Source organism: Dermacentor variabilis, chromosome 1 (genome assembly GCF_050947875.1).
Source record: "Dermacentor variabilis isolate Ectoservices chromosome 1, ASM5094787v1, whole genome shotgun sequence".
In the NCBI taxonomy this organism is placed as follows: domain Eukaryota; kingdom Metazoa; phylum Arthropoda; class Arachnida; order Ixodida; family Ixodidae; genus Dermacentor; species Dermacentor variabilis.
The window spans coordinates 245568741-245584293 of NC_134568.1; the positions used below are offsets into that span (position 1 = coordinate 245568741).

At 46.2% G+C, this 15553-nt stretch overlaps 1 protein-coding gene across 1 annotated transcript in view; it reads right to left on the reverse strand.

Moving 5' to 3' along the window:
* LOC142560517 (basement membrane-specific heparan sulfate proteoglycan core protein-like) overlaps positions 1-15553 on the reverse strand; it is a 371032-nt gene that overhangs the window by 180084 nt on the left and 175395 nt on the right. Inside the window, exon 6 of the mRNA XM_075672684.1 lies at positions 4825-5133. Coding sequence (XP_075528799.1) covers positions 4825-5133 — 309 coding nt within the window. The remainder of the gene's footprint in view (positions 1-4824; positions 5134-15553) is intronic.

The following is a 15553-nucleotide window of genomic DNA, read 5'->3' on the forward strand; positions in this document are numbered from 1 at the left end:
ACAGACGCTCGACCATAGTTACAACTGGTGTAGTGGCCCCGAAGGAGAGAGAAAGCTGGAGTCACTGAAACACACACACGCTAGTAAATAGACCCACTGAAGTAAATTTGCCTGTATTGGAGAGAAGCCACGGCGTCACGGAGGAAAAATATCTTTTGTGCTTTAGCTGAAATATTCTGTATACCTAGCACTAAAAGCAAACAGAAAAAGGAGAAAAAGGAACAGGAGAGAGCGCTAGATTTCAATTCTTCTGTTGAATCATTCTGTTTTGTTCAGTTCTTGTATTCGTGTATTTATCGCACTATAGGTAAAATGTACAAGCTAAGCTACATGTATAGCCACATTAACTAGACCAACTTTACTATATATATGTTGTTGGTGAAGACGGGGTTATAAGCAAAGAAAAATCAATATAACCCCATGGGCGCGGATCTCACTCACGGAGTAAACACCTTTTCAAAAAAAAGAAAAAAACTATGTGGCCGGCCTCATCGTGGTGACTGCATTGTTGAGAACAGGTGCTGGTAGAACTGAAGAGAGATGAGACAGGAGTTACCCGCATGTGCTTTCGCAGCCTAAGATTGACCCTTCTACCTCATCCTTTCATTCCCGCGGAAGGGCCAACATCCACAGGCATGTACTCCTTTAATAGAATTTTGACCGATGAAATGTTGGCACAGCTTCCTCTGCATTTCAGAATTGTACTATATGCCCCAAGCCTATACCGGACATGCTGATTCGCGTACGCCTTCAAAAGTTGCGTCGTTTCGAGATTATGCCTGTGCCCAAACATACCGCAGTGAAGTGACAAGTCGCTGCTTCTTCAGCACTTGAGCCAATTAACGCAGTAACTTGTCGCGCAAACAGCGCATAGTCCGCGAAACGCGAGTACTCCCAGGCGAAATGAGCATGTCACACAGCAGGTTGCACGCAGATGCTCTCACGTTCTCAATGTTCTTCCCTCGTAACAGCCTAGATTTATCCCCTATTCTAGAGCATTCCCCCACTCGACCCTCCACCTCGACTCAAGAGAGTGCTATAGTAGCGGCGCCCCTTGACATACGTTGCCACAGCGCTTCATTGACACCCCGCGCCAAATCGCGAGAAGCGTAGCGCTTTCTTCAGTCGAGGGGCGGCGCTGTGCTCAATTTGGTGGAGTGGAGGAATAGTTTCGAGTCGAGGATCATTGAGAATACCGGGGTTAGTGGGGGTCAATCAAGCACAGGAGGAGGAGATTTTAAGGAAGAGAAAGGAGGAGAGGTCGGCCTGGAGAGCGTGTCTCAAGCCTGCTACTCCTCACTGGGTAAAGAGGAAGTGGGAAATACAGGGAAAGGTAGGTGGCGGGTGATTATGTTATGGTACAATGAGATACTATATAGACGTTGTCCAATACGCGGATGCGCACTGTAGACGCAATACACGCAAGAGTAATCTTGTCCACGCGAAAAGTAATGTTGCCACAAGAAGTTATTGCGCAAACACATTTCGCACTGACTGCACGTCGCACAGGTTCTAGAGGCGATCGTCTAAACCAGTCTCATTTAGAAAGTTCAAAAGTGATTTTATGGCACGTTGGGCACAGTCAGCACTGCTCCACGCGCCCAAAAGCTTTCCTTCCGAAAAGGGGCGGAAGTCCAAGCAGTCAACAGCAGATTTGAGTGTTCTTCGTTCGGCGGCATATTGAGGGCACACGCAAAGTGCGTCAGCTATTGTGTCAGGAGTGTGACGGACGCTACAGTCAGGGTCCCGTGCTTGTCCAATCTTGTGAAGGTATCGGTGGGTGTATGCCACACCCAGCCGTAATCGATGAATGAGTGTTTCCTGGCCTCTCCGCAACCGAAGTGGAAGCCGGAATTGTAAACCAGCGTCAAGTCTATGGAGGCGCTCTTGCCGATGTTCGGGGTTGTCCCAATGTCGCGCCTATTTTGCCTAAAGTATGAACCCGATGTGCGATGGCGGGTCGAGCCACTCCTGCAGGGTACCAGGTCGGTTCCCGGCCAGGGAGTGTAGTGTACTTTCTCGGATCGTGTCAAAGGCTGAGCAGCTCCACAGAAGATCGCACATCGGGCCCAAGGACTCACTTCAGCTTTGGGGTGCTCTTTTGGACTTTTTCAGGGAAAAGGGAGGGCCTGGCCCCCTCTTTGCAGAGCCGACTTCGGGAGCCCTCCACCTCGAGAAAAAAGAGAGCACCCCTCCCCCTCCCCCATAGAGCACCCCTTTTCTGCCGCAAGGATTCGCCTATTAAATGCAGAAATAAAGACGTTTTAAAAAAAAGGACGTATGAACCCCATGCAAGCGATCTTGCGCCCGATGGCGACAAGCGACGCAATGGAGAAGCTGTCGCGTGCGCTGGTCGCCTACAAGTCGAACCCCACGCGAGCGAGGTCTTCTCGGTGTTGCTGGCATGAGGGCAGCAAATACGCACCGAAACTGGCGTGACGCGTGCTTTAATTATTTAAGTTGATTTGTTTTGCTGTACAGAGCAGCATCAATTATTTTTGAAGTTCTTGCACTCGTCTTTTTTATATGCTTGCAAGTATAGAAATTAGGTAGTTTGCTCGTTCTGTGCGAGAAGTGGTAGTATAATACTGATGCTAAATCAGTGGATCTTAAGTATTTTTTTAAACATGGTACTCATTACAATGAATGAAATGATGTATGCACAGGAACTATTTGCAATAATATGAGCACCAGGTCATACGCGGACGTGGTCATAAGCGATCACAGGTATACGGACAGTACATACAATGAAAACGTCACACAAAGCAACGTCTTCCATCACAACAAAAACTTGAAAGAAGTTAAACACCTAATCGAAAGTTTATACCAATCCGGCTGCCGTTCTTCTTGATCGTAAATGTCCTTTAAGCGCTTAATCATTTGAACGAAATGCGACCTTGAGAAAGATTTTCTTTCTGCATTTCGGTCTAGCATATGAGTTTTCCCTAGGCTATGCAGGCCTATCAGTAAAAACATATCGTATGTCACATAATCACAGGAAACGACAGGATATCGGATAGCAGACATGTGCGCTCTGTTTTATGACGTCATGCTACTTGGACCGAAATTTCGATTGCCAAGACCGGCGTGACAAATGCAGTGACGTCAAAACAACCGCGACTTACTCTGGCGCGTCCCTATAAGATTATTTGGCAGTCGGGCAAAGTGGCATCACGCCAGGGATCGAAGTGCACCGGCCTTGCGCTATCCAGGAGGCGTTAGCTGAGCGTATCTACACGCGCGCTTCCCAGCGAGGTGTTCATAACTCGGAGGAGCGCTCAGTGCCATTCAGTTGTACATTAATGCTTTCGCATTCACAACTCATAAGAATTGCCTAGGCGCCCTCGGTTTTTTTTTTTCCATTTTCCTTTCTTCGTTCTCGATGCCCCTGTTATCGTCGAGATCGATCACACAGCGGGACTGATGATAAAAAATAAATGGGATCGGTCGAAAAGAATCCTTACATAACAGCGCCCCAATTTTGGTTATGTGCATTCTGGCTAATCGCGCTATAAGCTGAGGTGGTGGCCGCAAATATAAGTAGGGTCCCTCACGCGGTTGCCGATTGCAGTGAACGCATCTGGCCAAGCGATAACTCATGCCTTCTAACAGATGCCGTATCTCAAAGCCCGTGGTTAAACCAACAAACGACGTATAAGGCGGCAAAGTGACGCTGAAAGGGGAGATTCATAAGGGTTCATAAGCACAAAGCCTTACGTAAGTGCTCTATACTATTGGTCGTACGCCTTCGCTAATGATATATACAGCATCGGGATTATGTATAAATTTCTGTTAGCGATAATTCTGGCGCAAGATGTCTTTTTGAATACTGGCCCAGGACCTATATTCTCAAAAACCTCTTACGGTAGAATGGTTCATAAGAGAAAATTCCAACCAATCCTGATGTTGGATATGCTGTTTGTGAAGGCGGGAGGTAACTGGTTAATAGCGCCTAGGAACGAAAACCTTTGTGAATTCGGCCCCTGGGGCCCGTATTCACAAAAATATCTTGCACTAGAATTGTTCTTAAGGGAAAATTCCAGTCAATCCTGACACTGGACATACGAGGGCGAATCAGAAAGTATTTTCCCCTACATTTTATTATCCAAAATAAGGTACATACAGGCACTCACAAATATACGTACTATTCTACCTACCTTACCCTATTTTTCTCAGATAGTCCCCACACGGTTGAGACATTTGTCCCATTGCAGCACTAAATCTATATGACCCTGTCGTCAGTCAGCGAAGCACGCGGCCTCCCCGAACGCTGATATTGATGCAAGTCTTCACAGCCTTTTGCGAACTCACAACACCTCCCACTTTTCAAAGCGAGACACCTTTCCCCATACGTGGGCTACATTTCCCTGTGGGTTTCGATGGGCGTTCGTCCCTTGTTCCATAGAAAACGAATCGCACTTCGCTGCTCGTACGCCATGGACGTGTGAAGCACAATCTCCATCTTCAACAACTGGCACCTGCGCCATGCCGGGCCGGTCAAAGAAAGCTTCACCGCTGGTAATAGATACGTTGACTTCGCATTTACAGCTGTTTTCAGGCTTAAAAAAAATAGGGGCAATGACTTTCTGATTCACCCTCGTATTATTAACGAAGGTCAGCGACCGATGGCAAAGAGAACTTATGTAACAAAAACTTTGTGAATGCGGCCCCAAATGTGTTGTGACACCTGTATTACGACAGAAGCAGACAGACCTACATAATATGCACAGTGTGCGGGAAGGTCAGTAACGGCAGCAACATAGTCACACTGCGAGTCCCTGACCAAGGGTCCCCCCACATACGTGAACAAGAAGGCCTACTCACGCAGCACTTTCAGGCGAAGCGAGTTGCTAGTACTGGCGCCCTCGCTGTTCGTGGCGCTGCAGGCGTAGCGGCCAGAGAAACTCCGCCGGGCTTTCTGGAGCGCCAGGAAGCGGCCAGAGATGATGACGTCGGGAAGGGTCGATCCATTCAGCGTCTTGGTGGCAAAGTCTTCGACTCCGTCCTTTGACCAGTGCACCTCGGAGGACGGTGGGTTTGCGTTCACGTGGCATTCGAGGTAGACGTCGCCGCCTTCCTGAATTTCAAGGTCGCGAAACGGTTGGCCGAGCCGCAGCGTCACGTTCGGCTTGTCTGGAAGAGGCAGAATGGTGCAAACAGAGCGCATTAAAGATAGAACTTACTTAGTAACAAAAATATATTAATACACAATGCCTGCGTAATCCTTACATCTGTACGTAAATATTGGCATTTGGTCATGAAGGGGTTAGACCGAATCAATCAATCAATCAATCAATCAATCAATCAATCAATCAATCAATCAATCAATCAATCAATCAATCAATCAATCAATCAATCAATCAATCAGTGACGAAATTAATAAATCACCGATATTTATGTGTGTCTGCATTTGTAAGTGAACTATATTTTTTTCGAAGTTTCTTGCGACTAAGGCTTCCAAATAGCGGCTGAGAAGGCGTGGAAGCTACCATCGACCAGCGCATCACAACTAGCATATTCTTTTAATGCGTAAGCATTTCTATGCCTACCCAACGAGGAAACCAGTCCGTTCTTCACGTAAGACAATCGCTTTCAAGAAAGGGCCCGCAGCAGCGAGTGAATTAACGTTCGTGCTACCTATCGCTTCAAGGCGAACTAAATGGCGAGAACACAGCTTACTCGAAGCTGTCAGCACTCGGTTCACTACAGCTTTAGTTGGGCATCCGCAACCACCCACGTGCGCGGCGCGCAAGGTCGTGCGTATACCTAGCGAAGCGAAGCGCGCATGAAACGGCAAAGTTGGCCGGACGCGAAAGTTGAGAAGGGAATCGCTGACATGCACGCGCAGGGGAGCCGGTAGTGTGCGACTCCGCGCCGCCATATGCCAGCTTCTGAAACTGTGTAGCCGATACCAGCCGCCACGAAGTCAAACCCATAGCCGGAGTCATGTCTGGAGCAATATCGAAAAATGCGCTCTCGTGGATACGCGAGAGCACGCGAGAACGTCCCGCAAAGCCCGCGGAGCCCGCAGCGGACGTTAGGCAGCTTTTGAAAAGCTGCGAGCGCACGCAAGAGACTGTGCGTGCGCCTGCGTACTGCACATGCGCACTGACGCCTCCGCGGGTGTCCTGAGTACGCAGAGCTGCTGCGGACGCCGAACGTGTCCCTTGCGCAGATCGCTTTCAAGATACGACCCATGCGTCTCGCTTCAACGGGAACTAAGCGGCGAGAACATATATGCCCGCACGGCCGCGTCATTCGCAACCGGAGTACGGTTGATCACTGCTGATGATGGTTCAATGCGGATGAATAAGACGCTCAAAAACCATAACGGTTTATAGTGATCGGATCGTCTCAGCGCACCTGGCGCCGCCACCTGCAGTACTTTGCTTGCGTCATCAATTCACCTTGCGCTGCCGTCTGTAGCAGTTCGCGTCGCCGCAGCGCTGTCGTTTATACTGGTCGGATCACATTTCACAAAATTGATAATGACGGGCTGTGTGGAGATGAGAAAGTGGCACAATGCTTAGGCATACTTAGACAACTCCGAGTGGAGTTTCTGCGTGAATTTTTTTCATTCGCAAAATTGATTCTTTTTGCCATTATGTCCCGTCGCTTTTTGAAGAATGCTGCAGCAGAAAAGACAAGACCAACTAAGTGAACCAGGCAGGTCAGCATCAATCCGCTTGCAGCGATATACAGGGTGTTTCAGCGAACACTTTCAAAAATCTTTAAAAGTTGCCTGCGGCAGATATCACAATTCTAGTTCATGAGCTGGTCTACTTGACACGGCGGACAATACTTGCACAAAAGATCCAGATGCAAAATCAACTAATTAATAAAAATTCACCAATTAACTATATTATATTAACTATATTATGACCTATATTGCAACTTACAAATTATAGCCGTGGAGTTCGCTAGGTTGATCCACTTGGAACAAATTTTCAAGATGACACCAATTTCGAGAAATAAATTCCCGAACTTTGAGGAGAAATACATTAGCGTTCCAGTTAATTTGTTAACAAAACGTCGTTTCATGCACTGAAGCACACAACTGGAACGCCAATGCAATTTCTCCCCAAAGTTCGGGAATTTATATCTCGAAACTGGTGTCGTCCTGAGAATTTGTTCTAAGTGGATCCGCACTGCGAAGTCCACTGCTAGGATTTGTAAATTGTAATATGGGTCATAAGATAATTAGCTATAAAATTATTAGTTAATTCTTGTTAATTAGGCAATTTTGCATTTCCATTTTTTGTGCAAGTAGTACCCGCCGCTTCGAGTAGACCGGCTCATATACTATAATTAAGCTATCTGCCACAGACAACCTTTAAAAACTTTGAAAGTGTTCGTTGAAACACCCTGTATTATGCTGTAGCACTGCGTGGACGCAGTGGTATAGTGATTGGAATTCCATCAGGACGACACCACATTGGCAACTACTTTTGGCGCATAGAACTTATGCGACACGGACACAGACCGAGTGACAGATATGAACTGCTCGGTCACTGCACTATCCTCATCAAACCTTGAGCTCTAGCCGCCCGCATCGATTTTCTACAACTGCTGTCTCCACTGGCTGGATCCTACATTGAAGCTGCAGATTATATCGAACTTCTCCTGCCATGATGCAACTTTACTGTGCCGCCTCTGGTTAAGGGTGACTTTTACTCATTCTTTATTGGAATGTGCGACACACCGATCTGTGACTCATGCAACTGTGAAGAGACGATCGAACATGTGTTGTGCTTTCGTAATCTATATGCAATCGAACGCGACATTCTTCGGAGGGTGTTGAATCGGTTAGACAGACGGCCATTTTCAGAGACCAAGATTCTTGGACCGTGGCCCGACGCGTTGCAGGCTTACAAAGCGACGCGGGCACTGCTACAATTCATGAAATCGACTGGCCTCGGTAAGCGATTGTAGGCGTGAAGTGATGGACAACCGCTCGTGTTCACTCTCAGAGCACCTTATCCCCTCCCTCTCCTTCCTTAATTTCATTCCTTAAACCCCTTCCCCTGTGTAGGATAGCAAACCGGACGTGCGTCTCGTTGACCTCCCTACCTTTCTTTCCCTCTTTTCCTGCACGTATACACAAACCCCACAAACATGCTACACTCCTTAGAGGCTCCCTACATTCGGCTTGGCATTAGGTCACCGCATTTGGCATGACGAAGTTACTCAACAGATAAAAGTAGCATGTCCTTTAAGCATAGTTTACTGTCTTATTTATTGCGCTTTCTTATTTGTCAGCTTTGCCCACCCGCATTATGAATTATACGTAAACAGGTACAGGCCGGCTTCGGTAATGTATGTATAATTGTCGGGCACAATATAAGGTGCGGTGACCACGCAAAGAGGGCCAGAGTGCGGCATGGAAAACGCGAAAAGGAATTGATCTGAAGTGAATGACATAAACTCTCTTCTCTTTTTTTTCTTCACTCCTTTTTACAAACGTAGTGCATCATTATAATTGCGCTAATTTTGCTGTGGAAAACAGCATTAATTTGTAAACGTTAGAAGGCAGTACTAGAGAACACGCGAGTTCGACGTCAAAGGCCTTTGCACCTGCACTTGAGGACACTGTATTAATACGCACATATTCCAGGATAACCCAGTCGTTCCAGTGTATGTGCTGCGCCCATAAAATTAGAATAGTAAAAGGCGGGTGGGTGCTTTGTATACATTCGACAAATTACATGAACAGCCCTTGGGACAGAGCATGGTGAGAATGAGTGATTGTTGTGCGACTATTATTATTATCGCTTCATTTTGATTATATATATATATATATATATATATATATATATATATATATATATATATATAATCACGACCATATAACGCCAGCAGGCAATGAAGCCAAGAAGAGTATAGGGGTAATTAACTGTGGTTACAATTGAAAGGTAGAAAATAATGAGGACGAGGGATAATGAAAGTGGACGAAAAGGCAACTTAATGACGGTGGGGACGAAACCCACAACCTTCGCATGGCGCGTGCGATGGACTACCGATTGCGCTATAGCGACGGCGATCAATCCGCCCACTAACTTGGGTATCTATGTGTACTAGATCTAGCCCTGGTTCGGTCTCCACTGGTGACAAGTTGTCTTTTCATCCATTTTCATTTTCCCTTCGTCTTCATCATTATCTATATTTCAATTTCTACCGGCGCTAATTTCCCCGCTGCTTTCCTTGGTTTCATTGTCAGTTGGCTTTATATGGTCATGAATAACAAAAATCGTGCCCCTCGGTTTCCCTTCTTCTCTCGTGCACTACACATACTAACACCCGATTTTTATTAGTCATATCATAAGCAGCCAACAATCACCGACACCAAGCACAACATAGGGCAAAATTAGTTTTGATTAATAAATGAAATAAAGAAACAATAAATTAATGGAAATGAAAGTGGATGAAAAAACAATTTGCCGCAGGTGGGGAACGATCCCACAACCTTCGCATTTCGCGTGCGATGCTCTACCAATTGAACTACCAATTGGCGCAGGCTAACACTCCCAGGGTTCTACAAGGAAACATAAATACCCAAGAAAGTGGACGGGGGAAACGGCGCCGGCGGTAGCTCAATTGGTAGATCATCGCACGCGAAATGCGAAGGTTGTGGGATCGTCCCCCACCTGTGGCAAATTGTTTTTTCAACTACTTTCATTTCCATTAATTTATCGTTCATTTATTTCATTTCTTAAGAACAAGTAATTTCCCCTATGTTGTCCTTGGTGTCAGTGCTTGTTGGCTTGTTATTATATATATATATATATATATACATACATACATACATACATACATATATATACATATACGCGCAAATGTCTGAATCGTGCGGCAATATTATTTTCAAGAGATCAAATAAACAACGTATACGAGCTATGCATTTTAGGTTGGGCGTTTTGACTAGTTGGGTGCCACGGATGCGAAAATTATATTGGAGAGTTTGTAGATAAGCAATTGAGGTGTTGAAAGGAGATACTGTGAAGAAGCCTCTACAATCACCTTTGTTTCAGTGAAGGTGAAAGTCGAAATTAGTATATTCAGTGAAAGGTCTTGTTGCGCTTAATATAAATAAATTTCAATAAATTATAAGTGTTGTCACTGCACATGAACATCCGCCATCTATTTCTGCCTTCAATGTGCTTCAACAAAGCAAAAGACAGAGCGTGAATGTTGAAATCAGGCACCATAACGAAAATTGAATAAAACTCGAATTATTTAAGGAGTTAGTGTGCATATTTAAAGAATGGCAACTTCTGCAGCTATATTTATTGGCGACATCCATTTGAACGATCACGGAACAAGAAAAAAAAAGGAAATTGTAAGCAGTTGTCAGCAGGAATGTCAGTGAATGCGCAGTCCGTATACATCGGAATAAGATATAACACATTGTATAATATATAAACGCGTTGTGGAGTGCTTGGGCAAACGCGTTTATCATAGGAAGCATGAACTCCCCTGGGATATGGCAAGTACATCTCGTTTGCTCTCGAAAGCTTACAATATCGAAGTCTTCTTTAGAATGAAGGTGGATGTGATACACTTCGACCGTGTGCCGGGGAAGTGGTAAAAGGATCACAAATCAAAGGCAAAGGGATCATGACTGAATGAACACCCGCAGGAGGACCGCCATAAAGTTGGTCGAAGCCGTATTTGTGTTATGTTACAGAGGCAGGGCTGTTATCTGCGTCCACTGTTGAAGGGGGCCAGAATTGACATTTTGCTAGCAGACCAGGAGAAAGAAAGCTCAAGCATACATTCCAGCGGCAAGATTTTAAAAATGTTCTGTCCAGGAGGAACATGCCAAAAAATGTGTATTAAATAACGCCGATTTTCAGCACCTTATATTCCTTTGGCACAGCAGATGGTGTTCAAGAAGAAAATTTGAAGTTTCGTTTACGACAATGCGTTGGCGGAATACGAATGCTTCATTTTTATTCCTACAGGTCTGGTTTGGCTCCTACGCCTCAATGTTTTTATTGCAATGAACCTGAAACTACGGAACACCTCTTTATAGAATGTCGTAAGTTCGACGTGCACAGAAAACGACTTCTACAAGGTCCCCTTCGCCAACTTTGATTGGTCATTATGCTTCCTGTGATGCTGTTTCTGCGGGCGTCGGCACTAGGGCGCTGCAGTAGGAACGTATGATTTGCCATATTTAATTCTGAAGTGAAACAACGAAACTGCCAGGTTAACTGTATTGTTTTACTTTCCTCAACAAGAAAAAAATATTAACTTCAGTATTTAGGATAATATAGCTTGAAAATGGATATGAACGATTAGTTACATTTAATATCTCATTCTTAATTTACAAGTTTTTTTTCTCCCTTTTTCCCTATTGCAGCCCGATTCATTGTCGATACCCCGCAGTGGGTTGAGCCATAGGCACTAAACCGAACTAAACCGTACCTCGTCCGCCATGAAAGCGACGCTGTGATATACGAACTTAATGCGTTCGATTGCGTCGTTCGCTGAGCCGGATTGATGCATTCGCGATCAACACGTTGAACGACGTGTACGTTTCAGAGGTCTTTAATGCCGCGCTACTTTCGGACAACTATTTATATTGTGTCTGAGTTGCAACTATCGCAGTTAGATTATAGAAATTTCCGCAATTTACCTATTAAACATGAAATGCTTTTAGCTTCCGTTGTCGGCGACCTTCTGGTGACCGCGAACCAAAAGCCAGAGCGGGCAAGTTGGGAGAACAAAACGAGATTATCCGGGCACCCAGTAAAACCTTGGAAACGCGGTCTCTGGCCCCGAACCCTTTGTACAGGACCACATTACATGCGCTAGTTATTGCCCCAAAAAGTTACAAAAAAATATTACTTCTAAGTTCTTCCTAATGTTTGTTCCCACTATCGTCCATGCTGTATCTTCCAGTACGCTGAAGTTTTATTTGTCACTTCCAATAAGTGACATTCAAAAGGCAGATACAGGGCACCGTACACTTCAATATCATCTTTTGGCGCTGAGACGGGGTTGCCTGCTCAATGCCAGCGGTTCGTGAGCTCCACGCTGCCTGACCAAGCCGGCAGCGACCGGCGCGCCGCGGGTGGCTGTTTGGCCCAGACGACACTTGCAATGAGTTTCAGTTCAAAACAGGTTCGTGTGCTGTGGTGTGGTCTGGTGTGGTGGGGTGTGCCGTTGCGAACATGAACCATGCCTGTTTTAAGATTGTGGCTACACTCTAAAAAAAAATCCCGTGGAAAACGGCAGTAACTGGGCAGTTAGTCCTAAAAAGGGCGTTTTCGTTCTTCAAGGGGCTTACTGCATGAATGTGCGTGCCGTACGCAAATTTAGGAGAGTAAGTGTTTAGTACCGTTTCGGAATGACAGCAACGGGAGGACGAACCACAACAGTTATACCCATGCACTCCGCTGTTTTCGTCCGTGTCGTGCAGTGATGCGGCGAAAACGGTATTGTATATAAATCGTGAATAGTTCAAAGTTCGTGCACTTGCTGTTGAACCACATGCAAAGCAACACTTTGCTTCTTCGTGAGAAAATTGCATGAAATTTAAAAGTTGGAATGTGAAGAGCCATGTCCTTCGTGCGCACACAAGTTAGCGATACACATTAAACGCGTAAGTCTTTGATAGGCTGCTAGATTTTCTTGGTCAATAGTACTTAAGTTCCTTCCGTTCCAAGGAGATTACGAACTTAACTGAAGCGATGTGTAGGTCAAACGGGACACGCTAAGCGACAGAGAAATTGGCCTTCTCTGTCATCTCGGGTGCCCCGTTTGAGCTATCTACACGTATACATCGCGTAGTGCCTCAGTTTAAATCTTTCTGAGAATACTCGGGCAGATTTCTTTTCGCAGCCGCTTAGGGTTGCAAGTACACGCAACGTTATATTATTGCCGCATAGCATACACAAAATACCGACTCGCTTTTATATTGCCGTAGCTGCGTTCCAATGCTTAACCTTGTCTCAATATCATATCCTGTCAACCGACCTGCCGTGGTGAAGTACTTGCATTATATACCTCACCACGGCATGTCGGTTGGCAGGATAGGATATTGAGACAAGGTTAAGCATTTGAACGGAGATGCGGCAATATAAAAGCCACTCGAATGTTTTTATTTGGTGCTTGTGCTATTTAACGTAGCAATAAAGAAAAAAAACTGCCGTGGGGAACTGGTTAGAGTGAGCGCGAGACGCGAATTTTTTGTATGATGGTTTAAATGTCTAATTTCATTAACTCCACCTTTGCGGAGCATCGGAAAGAATGACCGTTACTCCCTTGAGGAGCATCGGAAAAGAGCATCTGTTAGACCTCGAAGGAGTGACAGCATGGGGAGTAACAGTTTATCCCCTCGCACTTACCCCCTAAGGGGAGGAATCATTGTGGCAGATCAGTTCTTCCCTTAAAAGAGTAACCTCAATACTCCATTTCCTCCTTTTCTTCTTAGAGTGTAGTATCATCTTCAACCAATCTGCTTTGCCGGTGGCCATATCATGCTTACATCTGCTCTCGATTACATGAGAGCCACAATTTTTTTTCACCGCTATTTATTCCAAGTATTCAAAAAGCCACTCCCAGCGTTTCGACATCGCAAACAGACACGTTAAGTTTATAGATAGCGCGGTGACAATTAATAACACTGATGTACGCCCCTTCAGAACTGCTGAAAATTCAAACAAAAGCCAGCGCGGATCTTTTTCTCTGAGATATACCATCCTCGAGGTGAAAGGACGTCCCAGGCACAGTGCTTCCGCTTCAAAGGTGTAGCGTCTGCTCCACGCGAATAGCGAACAGCAGCGCTAGCAACTCTGAGATTCCCGTAATACGCAGAGAACTCAAATTGCCTCTGGAAATGCCCCGTGGAGTAAGAAAGAATAAAAAAATTCGGCAGAGACACTGAAGACTGCTTACGTGTGGGAATGCGAAAGCATTTAGTCCCTTTGGTCAAATGTCTTTTTCGGCATGTTCCTTATCCGCGCAGGCTTTCGCCTGCGTTCTAACTGCGCCTCGGCAACGGTAAATCAAAACGTGCCAACTATCTCAACGCGCTCGCTTTCCCGCGAGGAGTGCATAACTCGAAGAACCGGTCAGCGCCGTTCAATTGGGCTTCAACGCTGTTCATTTTATACACTAATTTAATTGCGATAACAATTATACGGAAACTCCAAGCGCATTTCTGCCGTCGACGTCGCCGCGAGGTTCCGTATCAAGCCCAAGGGCGATGACACCATTGTCACGTGTCCTACGCTGTATGTGCGAGTGAAAGTGTGCGAGAGGAGACGGCGATCGGCGGGCCAGTCTCGCCCGCGCGAAAGGGACGGAAGCGGAGAGGAAGCGCGCCGTCTTCCGTAGCACGCGAGGTACCCAACGTTGCTATAGGCGCCGGCTGGGCGGCGTTCTGCTCCGGCTGCAAACGCGCACGTGGCGGATGCGCGCGGGCGCGCGGCCCTGTCTTGAGAACGATCTGCGTTGGGGGCAAAGTTTAGGTGGGTCAAGGTGTGAGACCGGGCTAGTTGGTATTCCATGATGTAACCAGCGCAAGAAGGGACACAGAACAAAAGAAAGGCGACAAGAACAAGTGCTGACTTCCAACTGGCCTTTACTACAAGAAAGGGATGAATATATAATCTCGCGCACTCGATCGCAACCAGATATAATTATGCAAGTTAACATGAGCATCACAAAGCAACAAGAGCTGGTGATATAATAAGCGCAAGGGGGGACACACAACACAAGAAAGGCGACAGGGACAAGCGCTGACTTCCAACTGGCGTTTATTACAACTATAGTTGTAATAAACGCCAGTTGGAAGTCATATATATTCACTCCTTTTTTGTAGTAAATGCCAGTTGGAAGTCAGCGCTTGTCCTTGTCGCCTTTCTTGTGTTCTGTGTCCCTTATTGCGCTGGTTACATCATCTAGGTGGGCCGGCGGATCGTAACTTTGTGCATGCTGTGTGCTCTCGGTGCTCCCTTTGCGCTTAAACGCTACACAGCACGAAGATCACTCGCGGCTGCTGCCGTGTTGCCTGACTCCAGCGTTTTGACAGCGAGTGTCCCCGGTCATCGAGTGTGATGTGTTCATGCTTGCTGAGCGCGCTGACACCATGCTCGTTAATTTAGTTAGCAAGCGAATGTTTACAAGTTGATGCGGCCGATAAAAGTACTATCCTTACTTCGTATGGCTGTCTGCTAATTTGGTAGCGCAATCCATGTTTCGCCTCTCGTGCCAAACTGCGACTTTCTTATATACTTATGACGTGGTGCCACCTGCTCCACAATGGCTGCGCCGTCACGTGTGCAATGATGCACGCGCTAGGTACAGCTTTACCAGCCGTGGTTTCTCAGTGGCTATGGTGTTGGGCTGCTGAGCACGAGGTCACGGTATCGAATCCCGGCCACGGCGGCCGCATTTGGATGGGGGCGAAATGCGGAAACACCCGTGCACTTAAATTTAGGTGTACGTTAAAGAACCACAGGTGGTCGAAATTTCCGGAGTCCTCCACTACGGCGTGCCTCATAATCAGATCTTCGTTTTGGCAAGTAAAACCCCATAATTTTAT